The following is a 13725-nucleotide window of genomic DNA, read 5'->3' on the forward strand; positions in this document are numbered from 1 at the left end:
TACCATTTTACATGTGCATAAAATCCCATTCATATTTATGCATGCATAAACTGTATATAATAAAAAATATACATATAATGCACTATGTACTAACTTCAATAAATAGAATGTGTTCTTCAGACAGGGTTTATTTGTGCCTGTTAAGGAGCTGGGTCTCTTCTGTAATATGTTTTTATTAGACATTTTAGATAACCCTAACCCAGAATATATTTAATGGATTCTGAATAATGGGATACATTATATTCTCTTAAAAGAGTATAGATCCCTAAAATACTGCTTTTCACTCTCAGTTTAGAAGATCTTTGTAGAAGATTAATGCATTAGTAGTTGCTGAAGAGTTCCAGAAAAATTAACAGGGTAATTTTTCTGTCTTTCCTGACATCTCTCATCCACCACGCTGACCAGAGCAGAGTATTCTGGAAACTGAAGACAGATGGGACAAATGTACCAAGGGAGCTGAGGCTGCGATTCCAACAGGCAGTAGTGTGAACTAGCAGGTGTATAAAACTGGAACAAACAGAAGAAATTCCTTAAAAGTGCTGTAGTCATACATAGCAAGCCTGAAACTTGTGCCTTCTTGTTTTATAATTTAGACTGATCTCTCCAAATTGGTAAATGTCAGTTTTTCTGAACTTCAGTTCTTATGACTAGAGGATACCAGATTGAGAGACGTTTCTATAGATTCACCTCAGAAAGTAGACATACAATCCATCCTGGTATGTCAGGTGAGAAGCCTGATTTGCATAGTAGTTCTCCCTCCAGTATTTTGAATGGATATTCTGGTTGACATTTTTGCTGTGCCCCTGTGTATGCACCCTGTGTCCTTAGATTGTTAATTCATTTACTGGTCTTACGATGAAGATTCTCAGTCATCCAGGTAGAGTTGTCTGGAAGTTGAGTCATGGCAGCTGGTGTTTTTTGTTTGTTTGTTTGAAACATTTTGCTGCTTATCCAAGTAGCTTTGAAAGATAAGCAGTGAAACGTTTTAAGTCAAAAAAGAAGTCCCGTTGCCATGACTCAACTTCCAGATTATTGGTCTTACCTTGAATAATATTTCTCCAAATGTGTCTGTAAGCAGGGGGTAGAGTTACATGTAGACATTTTCTGTTGTACCTTTTCTAAGGCCTTTTTTCTTGTTTTTCTATTCCCTGGTGCCTTGCCTTATGTTTGCAGCAGGTCTTGGTGACATCACACAGCAGTTGAATCAGAGTGAGCTGGCTGTCTTATTGAACTTGTTGCAGAGGCAGACAGACCTAAGTGTTCCACATATGGCCCAGCTACTGAACATCCATTCAAACCTTGAGATGCAGCAACATCTGGAGGCCCTTAACCAGTCAATCAATGCACTCAATGAAGCTACTACCACTCAGCAACTGCAGGATTCTAAGAAAGTGCCTGAAGAGGAAACAGCTGCTGAGGAACCACCCCCACCAGCCGGTTCCTCTGAGGAGCACACCACTCCAGAAGCAGCAAGCACTCAAGTAGACATGCAAAGCATCCTGGCAGTTTTGCTGAACCAGCTAATGAAAACCCAAGAGTCTGCATCAAAGACACAGAATAGCAATGAGAAGAACAGCGATCTATGGGGGCCACAGAAAACCCCCACTTTGCTTCAGGAGGAAACTGCAGGTAAATAATTGTGACACCCCCTTGATCCCAGGACTTAAGGGGGGAAATTATGTGGGTCTTTCCATGTGGTAAATAAAAAACACTTTGAATATTCTTTAACCATGCCTGGTAGTCATCTCTGAGTGTGTGTGGAATCTGTTGACGGCTTTGGATTCCTGAAAATACTCGTAAGACCTTGAGCAAGTTGTGTACTCTTGTCCCCAGCTCCCCTCATGTGAAACAATTTTCAGGGTGTAAGTTTGGGAAGTGTTGGCTTGTACCACGTTAACTTGAAAAGTGATTGCTCAGATATTCTTCTCATGTCAATTTTCATGCATGTGGAAGCTAGCGTGCTGAGAAGGCTAGGTCATGGTCCTACTCATTACTGCCCTAGCTTTGTGCTTAGAAATCTTACCTTTAGTCTTTAGATGTTAGAAGACTATGACTGAAACCTGTAGTTAATGTTATTCAAATTAAATATTTAAGCCCTTTATGATGGTGAACTTAAAATTGGTGCTGATCTGTGCTGAGGAAAGGATTTCAAAAGAAGCCTGCTCTACTTATGAGAGGACACAGATTCTCCCATTGAGACTGAGGCTTGCCTCATCATTTTGCCCTTTTATGGATGAAACTACAGGTGAAACTGGAAAAATTAGAATGTGCAAAAGTTCATTTATTTCAGTAATGCAACTTAAAAGGTGAAACTAATATATGAGATAGACTCATTACATGCAAAGCAAGATAGTTCAAGCTGTGATTTGTCATAATTGTGATGATTATGGCTTACAGCTCAGGAAAACCCCAAATCCACAATCTCAGAAAATTAGAATATTGTGAAAAGGTGCAATATTCTAGGCTCAAAGTGTTCCACTCTAAGCAGCTAATTAAGCCATAACACCTGCAAAGGGTTCCTGAGCCTTTCAATGGTCTCTCAGTCTGGTTCAGTAGGAATCACAATCATGGGAAAGACTGCTGACCTGACAGTTGTGCAGAAAACCATCATTGACACCCTCCATAAGGAGGGAAAGCCTCAAAAGGTAATTGCAAAAGAAGTTGGATGTTCCCAAAGTGCTGTATCAAAGCACATTAATAGAAAGTTATGTGGAAGGAAAAAGTGTGGAAGAAAAAGGTGCATAAGCAGCAGGGATGACCGCAGCCTGGAGAGGATTGTCAGGAAAAGGCCATTCAAAAGTGTTGGGGACTTTCACAAGGAGTGGACTGAGGCTGGAGTCAGCGCATCAAGAGCCACCACACACAGATGTGTTCTGACCCCCCTCGTCCACCACCAACACACACTCCGAGCCAAAAATAAGTTGCAGGATTTATTTACAGACAGACAGGTCCTTGGCAGCAATCCAACACAAATAAGCTTCAGCAACAACCCGGCACTGATAAGCATTAGCAGCAATCCAGCCTGCCACGCTCACAAGACTGTTCTCCCACATTAGTTCATGCGTTGACTTCTGCAAAAGGGCGTGTGCACAAGCAGTCCTTTTATAGTCTGGAGAGGAGTCTAATTACCATCAGCCGAGTGCAATTACCTCCTGTAACTGTGCAACTGTTCCTGACGCCTATTAGCTCTTCGGTGACGAGCATCTAACAACAACTCACTGCTGACGTCTGACTCATCCTCCCTTGTCTCCTCCCCACTGCTCCAAGGCATGACATCAGGAGCACCCTCCCTTTGGCTTTCACCACTGCTCCATGCCTCAGGCGCCTCCTGGTGGCCAACCAGCCTCTCTGATCCCTGCTCGGAGTCGGAACCCTGTCCAGGGTCCTCCACATCCTCCAGAGCCGACTCATAGGGACCCTCGCTGTCGGAGTCAGGTGGCAGCTCCAACGGCTCCTGCTGGGCCACAACACTATCCCTCACCGCAGGGCCCTTCCCCCGGGTCTGACGCTCGGGATGTGGCCTCGAGGGATATTGCGCATGATAGGCTCGCACCAGAGCAGGGGCATGCACAGCTGTCACATCGGTCCAGGTCCCCCCGTCCGACCCCTCGTCCGTCCAGTCTACCAAATACTAGAACCGTCCCTTGAGCCATCTCGAGTCACGGATCCGGGTCACTTCGTGCGGTGGCTGCGTGTCCACCTCACGCGATGATGGCTGGGGGAAAGAGGGTCGGCGGAGAGGACAAGCCAACCACTCAGGGATCAGGAGCGAGCGATGGAACACCGGGTGCACTCGAATCGAGCGTGGGAGGGTCAGGCGATAGGCTACCGGGTTGATAACGGCCTCCACGGGGAACGGCCCAAGATACCGGTGGTCCAACTTCCTTGTCGGCCGTTGGGACGGAAGATGCCACGTGGACAGCCACACGCGATCTCCCACAGCCAATTCCGGCACCCCACATCAAGACTTGTCCGCTACCCGCTTGTAGTCCTCCTTTGCCTGATTCAGATAGCGGCGCACCACTTGGTGGACCGCCTGGAGCTCAGAGAGGAAGTCCTGCGCTGCGGGGACCCGAGAGTCCACTGGGGTGAGAGGGAAAAAGCGAGGGTGGTACCCGACGTTCGCCATGAAGTGCGTCGTCCGTGTGGAGGCATGCTGCGAGTTGTTAAACGCGAACTCCGCCACTGCCAGGTACTCCACCCAATTGTTCTGCTGCTGGTTCACGAAGCAGCGCAGATATTGTTCCAGAATCCCAATCACCTTCTCCGTCCCCCCATCGGTTTCGGGATGGTGCGCCGAGGATAAACAAACCTGGACATCTAGAGCGGCCATCAGCCCTTTCCAGAACTGGGCCATGAATTGTGTCCCACGATCTGATACGACCCGGTCAGATAGGCCGTGCAGCGGGAACACGTGCTGGATGAACATGCGGGCGGTGGCGCGGGCTGTCGGCAATCTCCGACGGGATGAAATGCGCCATCTTGGTGAGCATTTCCACCACCACAAGGACCGTGGTAATACCTGAAGACGGAGGCAGTTCCGTCAAGAAGTCCATGGACACGGCCCCCCAGGGTCTGTCCAGGGTCAGCAATGGCTGCAAAAAGCCTGGAGGAGCTCCCGTTGCTGACTTGGCCTGTCGACACTGCACACACGACGTGATGTACGACTGCACATTGTGTCGCAAGCGGGGCCACCAGAAAGTACGGGAGACCAGGTGTAATGTCTTGAAAAGGCCAAAATGTCCCGCTGCTGGAGTGTCATGACACTGGGAGAGAACCAGTCCACGGAGGGGTCCTGTAGGCACATAGAGCCGGTCCCGATACCTCAAAAGGTCATCGTCAAAGGTCCACGGGGAAGTCGGCCCTACCTCTGCCCTCCATTGTTCCACCCACTCGTCGTTCCGCTGCGCATCCCGTATCAGAGACCATAAGTCCACGGGTTCATGAACTGCAGCGAAGGATTCGACGGGTAGAACAGTCCGGGGTGGACGTGAGTCTGCAGGGTCAGAGTACTCTGGTTTCCTAGACAGGGCATCCATCCTTTAATTCAGTGTACTAGGGATGTAGTCAGGTTAAAATTGAACCGGGAAAAGAACAGAGACCACCGGATTTGGCGTTGGTTCAGCTTACACGCCGTGGTCAAAAACTCTAAATTCCGATGTTCCGTCTGGACCTTGACCTGATGCCTGGCCCCCTCCAGGTGATGCCTCCAGGCCTCGAACGCCACCTTGATAGCCAACAACTCCTTCTCCCAGATGGTGTAATTGCACTCGGAAGGATTGAGTTTCCGAGAGTAGTAAGCGCAAGGGGAAAGGGTACCATCAGGGGCGTGAGCCTGCAGTAACACCGCCCCCACCGCGATGTCAGACGCGTCAGCCTCCACTACAAATGGACGATGGGGATCAGGGTGCTTCAGGATCGGCTCCCTCGTAAAAGCGTGCTTCAGGGCCACGAACGCCTGTTGCTCCGTGGGCCCCCAGCGAAATGGCACTTTCCTTTGCAGGAGCCGAGTGAGGGGCGCGGTCAAGAAAGCAAAGCTGGGGATGAAGGTCCGGTAATAGTTGGCAAACCCGAGGAGTCTCTGAACATCCTTCATACGTCGAGGAGGTTGCTAACTACGTAACGCCTCCACCTTGCCCGGCTCCATCGCAATTCCTTCAGGGGAGATACAGTGCCCCAGGAAATCGATGGTAGTCTGCCAGAACTGACACTTCTCCAGCTTGGCAAATAAACGATGTTTTCGGAGTCGCTGCAAGACCAGACGCCAGTGATGTTGATGATCCCTCCGGGGCGTCGAGTAGATCAAGATGTCGTCCAGATAAATGACGACAAACTGAGCCAAAAGGTCCCGGAAGCTGTCATTCATGAAGTGTTGGAAGACTGCCGGAGCATTGGTCAACCCGAACGGCATGTCTGTGTACTCGAAATGTCCGTACCAGGTGCCAAAGGCCGTCTTCCATTTGTCCCCCGCCCTGACTCGGACCAGGTTGTAAGCCCCACGCAAGTCCAGTTTTGTGAACACCGTTGCCTCCCGGAGCCGCTCCAACAACTCAGGAATCAGGGACAGCGGGTAACGATTACGTACCGTGATGGCATTCAGGCGCCGGTAATTGCAACAGAGTCTCAGATCCCCGGTCTTCTTTTTCACGAACAAAACTGGGGCAGACAAGGGCGAGGACGAAGGCCGGATAAACCCCCGGGCGAGGTTCTTGTCAAGAAAGTCCCGCAATGCGGCCAACTCCGGCTCGGACATGGAGTACAGACGACCCGTCGGGAGTTTCGCATCAGGTACCAGGTCGATGGGACAGTCATAAGGCCGGTGCGGCGGCAGTTGATCCGCCTCCTGTTCGCTGAAGACATCCGCGAATTCCGCTAAACCTGGCAGCATGGTCACCTTGGGCAAGCTGGGTACCTGGGCCGCACAGACCTGCCAGGTGTGGTCGACGCATTGCAGGGACGGGAACGTGATCAGGTTCTGCGACCAGTAGATCTGAGGGTCGTGCGCCCGCAGCCAAGCCTAAAACCACGGGGAAATGCAGGCCCGAAGCCACGTAAAATTGGATGGCCTCCTCGTGCTCCCCGAGGATCAGGTGCAAAAGCTGCGTGGCGGCCTTGATAGGCCCAGACAGAAGCACCTGGCCGTCAATGGTCTCAACACGCATCGGTGGGTCCACCGGACACAGAGGGATGTTGTATTTTGTAGCAAACGCTGCATCCATAAAGTTCGTGGTAGCCCCGGAATCGACCAAGGCATGGGCCGGAATTCCCTGCGGACTACCTGACAAGAGGATGTGCGCTGCTAAGATCATGTGCCGTGGAGGCCCGTCCACCTCTGTTTCGGCCTGCGCCCGACCTAAAGTCTCCCTCAGATTGGGCTCCGCCCGTTTCTCGACACGTTGTTCTGGAATTGAGGGGGAGGCCACAGGCTGCGCAGCCCCCCTATCCTTCTTGGGACAAACCAAAGCCAGGTGTCCAGAATCCCCACAGTAGAAACACAACCCCCCTGCACGCCGTGTGTCCATCTCCGTGCGCGACAAGCGGGGTTTGGCGGCACCCAACTCCATGGGCTTCTCCCGTGTAACTGTAGTCTCCTGAGGGACCAGCACCCTAGTAGTCTCCTGGGACGTGCGGCGAGGTCTCCGCCTCTGCAGCCGGGCGTCTATCCGGAGGCACAAGTGAACCAATGCGTCGAATGTTGGAGGCCTGTCCACCCTCACCAGCTCGTCCTGCAGGTCATCTGACAGCCCATCCTGAAAAGTGTCCATGAGGGCTGGCTCATTCCAAGCTGAGTCCTGACTAAGCAGCCGGAATTCGCTGAAATAATCCTGCAAGGCGCCACGGCCTTGCTGCAGCAACTTGAGTAGTCTAGTGACTGTTTCCCCTTTAATGGGATCATCATACATCAGCCTGAGAAGGTTAAAAAAACCCTGGAAATCATCCAGCAAAGGGCTAGGCTGAGGTAGCAATGCAGTAGTCCAACGAGCTGCTGTGCCTGAGAGCAAGCTGATAATAAATCCCACCTTTGTCCGGTCGGTGGGAAAGTCCTCCGCTCTCAAGCTGATAAACAGCTGGCATTGTCCCAAGAACGCTGCAAACATAGCTTGTTTGCCATCGAACTTGTCTGGTGTAGCCACTGGGCATTTCCTCCTTGGCTGGTGGGGGGGGTTAGCAAGCCTCTGGAGCTGAGAGACCTGACGAGCCAGCTAAGCAATCTGTTGAGCCAACTGGGCATTTTCAGCCTATAGTCGCTCCATTCCAGCTTAATGGAGCTTCGTTTGGGGCAGAAGTCAATCTGTTCTGACCCCCCTCGTCCGCCACCAACACACACTCCGAGCCAAAGATAGGTTACAGGATTTATTTACAGACAGACAGGTCCTTGGCAGCAATCCAACACAAATAAGCTTCAGCAACAACCCGGCACTGATAAGCATTAGCAGCAATCCAGCCTGCCACGCTCACAAGACTGTTCTCCCACATTAGTTCATGCGTTGACTTCTGCAAAAGGGCGTGTGCACAAGCAGTCCTTTTATAGTCTGGGGAGGAGTCTAATTACCATCAGCCTAGTGCAATTACCTCCTGTAACTGCGCAACTGTTCCTGACGCCTATTAGCTCTTCGGTGACGAGCATCTAACAACAACTCACTGCTGACGTCTGACTCATCCTCCCTTGTCTCCTCCCCACTGCTCCAAGGCATGACATCAGGAGCACCCTCCCTTTGGCTTTCACCACTGCTCCATGCCTCAGGCGCCTCCTGGTGGCCAACCAGCCTCTCTGATCCCTGCTCGGAGTCGGAACCCTGTCCAGGGTCCTCCACATCCTCCAGAGCCGACTCATAGGGACCCTCGCTGTCAGAGTCAGGTGGCAGCACCAACGGCTCCTGCTGGGCCACAACACAGATGGATCCTGGACATGGGCTTCAAATGTCGTATTCCTCTTCTCAAGCCGCTCCTGAACAACAAACAACAACAGACGTGTCTTACCTGGGCTAAAGAAAAACAGGCCTGGTCTGTTGCTCAGTGGTCCAAAGTCCTCTTTTCTGATGAGAGCAACTTTTGCATCTCATTTGGAAACCAAGGACCCAGAGTATGGAGGAAGAATGGAGAGGCAAACACTGCAAGATGCTTGAAATCCAGTGTGAAGTTTCCACAGTCTGTGTTGATTTGGGGAGCCATGTCATCTGCAGGTGTTTGTCCACTGTGCTTCATTAAGACCAGGGTCAACGCAGCCATCTACCAGGAGATTTTGGAGCACTTCATGCTTCCTTCCGCAAACGAGCTTTATGGGGATGCTGACTTCATTTTCCAGCAGGACCTGGCACTTGCCCACACTGCCAAAAGCACCAAAACATGGTTCAATGACCGTGGGATTACTGTGCTTGATTGGCCAGCAAACTCGCCTGACCTGAACCCCATAGAGAATCTATGGGGCATTGCCAAGAGAAAGATGAGAGACATGAGACCGAACAATGCAGAAGAGCTGAAGGCCGCTATTGAAGCATCCTGGTCTTCCATAACACCTCAGCAGTGCCACAGGCTGATAGCTTCCATGCCACGCCGCATTGAGGCAGTAATTGCTGCAAAAGGGGCCCAAATCAAGTACTGAGTACATATGCATGCTTATACTTTTCAGAGGTCCGATATTGTTCTATGTACAATCCTTGTTTTATTGATTGCATGTAATATTCTAATTTTCTGAGATTGTGGATTTGGGGTTTTCATGAGCTGTACGCCATAATCATCACAATTATGACAAATCACGGCTTGAACTATCTTGGTTTGCATGTAATGAATCTATCTCATATATTAGTGTTACCTTTTAAGTTGCATAAATGAACTTTTGCACGATATTCTAATTTTTTGAGTTTCACCTGTACTGTGGTCTAAACTGAAGCTGAAATGCTAGAAGCTTAGTCTGGACTAAACTACATTTGGTGGAGAGGGTCCATTCTTATTCAGCAATACTGGTTTGGGATATCAGCAGTACTCCAAGGTAACTATGGGGAGAATCCTTACATTTTACTGGAATGGAAATGAGCAGCTTATTACTTGGTCTCTTGTACAATTGGATCAGTGTGCATTTCTTTCTTTGGAGCATTCCATATGGGCTTTGATCGTGGGAAGGACTATTTTATGTTGTACATGGAATTTTCTGTCTATGATATTCTTCATAGTGAAAATATGTTCATTTGTTTAAAGGAGTATATTTAGTCATTTTATTTTCAGAGATAGTGTTTGAAAATACTATGGGCAATGACTGCTAACATTTTAGAAGATGGAGGGACTCAGCACCATTTTTGGGGGGTGAATTTCAATTACTTTGATGCAGAAATTTGTTTCGCTTTTATTTACCTCTTTTAAAGCTTTTTTTAAAAAAAGCTTTAAAGTATGCACAGCAATGTCATACTTAGTACTATTACCCTGATTGGCAGTGGCTCTCAAATATCTCAGAGAATATTTGAGTCTTGTAATATGAGACCCTTTTTATGTCTGATAATCTGGAAGTTATTCAAAGAATGTCCTGTCCCTAAGTTTGGGTACTTCCTTTATGGGTCATTCCATGTCAAGTGGTGTGATTTCAGAAAAGTGCCCAGCTCGACCATCACGGATTTTGATGAAGTTTGGTGTGAACATGTACACACATCCCCAATGAACATTGGTAAAGTGTTATGTTTTCCGATGCAATACTTGCAGAGATATAGTCATTTGTGTGACCCCATACCACAGCCTTCTCCAATATGACTCTGAGGGTTCAGCAACTTTGCTCCAGCTTATCTAGATGGAGATTGCTCATGATAATCTTTTTATTTATTTTTTAATAGAGCACAAAACGTTTTACAAGATGGCCAAGTTTCGTTTCTCTCAACAAAACATTGCCAGAGATATTATGTCTCAAAGTTGCTGAAACCCCAGAGTCATACTGTAGAAGGCTGCGGTATGGGGTCATACAAATGACTCTGCAAGTATTGCATCGGCACATGTAACACTTTACCAATGTTCATTGGGGACGTGTGTGCATGTTCACACCAAATTTCATTGAAATCCGTGATGGTAGAGCAGGGAGCCCCAGACCACTTGACATGGAATGACCCATATATATGTGTCTGAAATGTTTGATGTTTGTTGACATGTACTTATGAGATGGTGTTTAAAAGAAGTAACCATTCCACAGCCTGTCCTCACATTCTCCCACCAGAGAAGAGACTCCCTGAGCCTCCTGGACTACCACTGCTGCCACCACCCAATCTGACTGAAGAAAACAACTCTAGTGCAGCTCAGGAGTTGAACCCGGCTATGACAGCCGCTCTCCTCCAACTTTTATCCCAGCAAGAGACAGGGCTGCTGAGCCACCCAAAACAGGAACCCCAAGTTGCGAGGGCCTCCTTGGAATACACCAGGTCACAAACTTCATCCAGGACTTATACCACCGCTGGGCCTGAGAGCTGCAACTTTGATGTTGATGAAGGAAATTTCAACCAGACTGTAACAGAGACATCATCATCACCCATGGGGAAAAGTAGGACCTTCCTGAGTTTCACAAGTCACATCAGAGAGTCCAGCAGCTATCAGAGTGCAGGATCAATTCAGTTCCCTGGTGACCAGGACCTCCGTTTCACCCAAGTCCCCTTGGGGATACATTCTGTTGTTGGGCAGTCCTTCATCAAAATTGAAGGGAGTAATAATACATTGGTACACTCAGAGGCCAAAATTCATAACAATGAGGTGGGAGTAACAAAGGCTCATTTGAGCAACACAGGTACAAGTCACAGGTGGGGAAACCCAATCCAGTCCACTGCTTATGGGAAAGCTTTTCGTGGGCAGAATAGAGTACCTCCCAGAGGAGGAAGAGGGGTACCTTACTAAAATAACTGAAGAGGTGGCATGGGGTGGGGTTACCATCTTATTCTCTTGACCTTAGAGCAACTAGTTTGATGGGCAGACCATTGACTACTTACCATAGAAATGGTATATTGTTGATAACTTTCCCCCTTTTGCTCACCAGGCCGCTGCTGCTTTCTTTCCCCTCAGGGGCTTTAGAGTGAGAATTATTTAGCCTTCTTTTGTGACATCATTCCATCCCCCAAAATCTACTGATTTGGGTTTGATATGGTGAGTTTTGCTACATTGAGATAGGGGAAGGAGGAAAAGGAAAGATTCCTTGAAACAAATTGAAAACATGAATGTGTTTGCAAGACCTGAGCCATTACTTCTGACAGCCCACTGAAGATCTGGATCAGGTGAATTGGTGTCCTGGTCTATCCATGTTGCAGAATGAGGTCTTAGAATGAGATAGCAGGTGGAGAAATCCACATGTGGACCAAGAGACAGAAATTTGCCCACCTGCATGTAGAAAATTAATATTGTGGAAAGACATACTAGTCCAGCCCACCCTTGGCTGTATTCATTTTCTTTCTAAAGCCAAGACTGCGCCTTTATGGAAAGAACATTTGAAAAGTGCAAGTCGACACCTTCAGTCAACCAGCCAGCTCATTCTACAGCTCATGTAGATCTAATCTCAGTATTGCAAAGTCCATGCATGCTTTCCCCTTGCCTTCTGAATTTTAAGAATTGTGAGATTGTGCCTACATGCCTTTTATACTTAATTAGGAGAACTTTGTTTATGTTATATAAGTCTTGGGATGTTTTCACCCTTCTTATAGTTCCTTTATGTGAAAAGGCAGGATGCTACATTCTTCCAAGAGTAAGCTGTTTCCTGTGAAAAGCCCCATACTGTTATGTTCACCTTTCAAACCTTACCTGAACTAAGTTGCTGTAGTGTCCATGAGTCCATTGACTTGTTGATGGAATGAATTTCTTTTTAATTTTCTCTCAAGAATGGAAAGTTTCTTTTTGTTAAAGTTCATACAGCCTGAGTGAATCGCTAAAATAAAATAAAAACCACAAACTTTGTAATTCTTAAATTCTTGAGGTGGAGGGTATTTAATACTAAAGTGAAGGAAACCTGAATAGGTTTATTTTTCTCAATCTTTAAAAGGTACAGTCATGTGAAAAAGAAAGTTCACCCTTTGAGTTCTGTGGTTTTACATATCAGGACATTGTAAAAATCAACTGGTTCTTTTTTTTAAAAAAGTTTTTTATTTTTCAACATACAAACATTTCATCTTTCCTTAAACAGTGTGTCGTCTGGGTAAATAACTCTCTGCATCAGCTTTCAGCATTTACAACATCATTCACATTAATATTAATTCTCTAATCTTAAAATTGTAGTTTATTAGTGGCGTGGCTGACATCGCAAGCGAGGCGACGTGTCCCAGGAGAAGCTCCTTGGGATCATCGATATCCCAGCTGCTAGGAGGTCTTAATTGACCTGAAATTGCCCTGTAGAGGTGATAAGCAAGGGGGGCGCATCCTGCTGATCTCAGGGAGTCCGCAAACTCCCTGATTGAAGCAGAAATAGCTTCCCAAACTGGCAACTGGGAAAGAGTCATTGTGAGCTTCTGTGAAGCTGGGGCTGCCACACAGAAAGCGTGAAGATGGAAGTGTGATCGTCTTGGGTGAGATATTTGCAAATACGACCTATTAAATCCTATTTTAAAAGAAGACTCCTTTGGGATAATTAAAGGAGTGTGAGTCTTGAAAAGAGGGGGTGGGAGTTTTCCCCTCTGACCTCGGGGAGAAAAGCTGCGAGGAAGGCTTCTTTTCTGTTAAAGAGACAGTGTAAAAGTAAATTGGCTATAAGGATATGCCTGAGGATTAAAACCAGAAACCTGGGCTGGATATCTTAAACATTAAATTAGAAATCAGTGATTGACTATTGGGACTAAATGAACTTTATTTTTCCATGAAATAACTTAAAGGAACTTTATTCTTGTAAGAAATATGGCATTTTAAAATGGATTTGTGAAATACATGAATAGAAGAAGGAAAAGAGCAGAGTAATTGTGCCATCTAGAGGCAAAAGTGGAAAGTGGAAGATTAAAAAGCTAAGAGAAGCAAATTTCAGAGCATGGGAATTTAAGTGATAATAAGTTGTTTTGACTGAAGAAAAAGATAGAGAGCAGAACACTGTTTTTCCCCTTTGTTGAATAGTGTAGCTATTAATAGTGTAGCTATTAAAAGCAAAAATATAAAAAGAAAATAAAGCTCTGGAAGGCACTCCTTTGAATTGTGGACTAAGGCTGCTATCTATTTCTTCTTAGTTTTTCTTTTTCTTTTTTGGTTTGGCTCTGAATCTTTCCTGCTGGATATTATAACTTGAAGATTGTT

At 47.1% G+C, this 13725-nt stretch overlaps 1 protein-coding gene across 6 annotated transcripts in view; it reads left to right on the plus strand.

Moving 5' to 3' along the window:
• LOC309400790 (cyclin-dependent kinase 12-like) overlaps positions 1–12481 on the plus strand; it is a 175644-nt gene extending 163163 nt beyond the window's left edge. The window contains exons 12-13 of one of the 6 annotated variants that reach the window (XM_081969457.1): positions 1174–1629; positions 10670–12481. In XM_081969457.1, the coding sequence (XP_081825583.1) occupies positions 1174–1629; positions 10670–11361 (1148 nt within the window). In that variant the 3' untranslated portion in view covers positions 11362–12481. The remainder of the gene's footprint in view (positions 1–1173; positions 1630–10669) is intronic. The other 5 variants (XM_081969453.1, XM_081969455.1, XM_081969456.1 and 2 more) reach the window with 5 other exon arrangements.
• Positions 12482–13725: the final 1244 nt, after the last annotated feature.

The sequence above is a fragment of the Natrix helvetica genome (assembly GCF_964273705.1).
Source record: "Natrix helvetica genome assembly, chromosome: W".
Classification (NCBI taxonomy): domain Eukaryota; kingdom Metazoa; phylum Chordata; class Lepidosauria; order Squamata; family Natricidae; genus Natrix; species Natrix helvetica.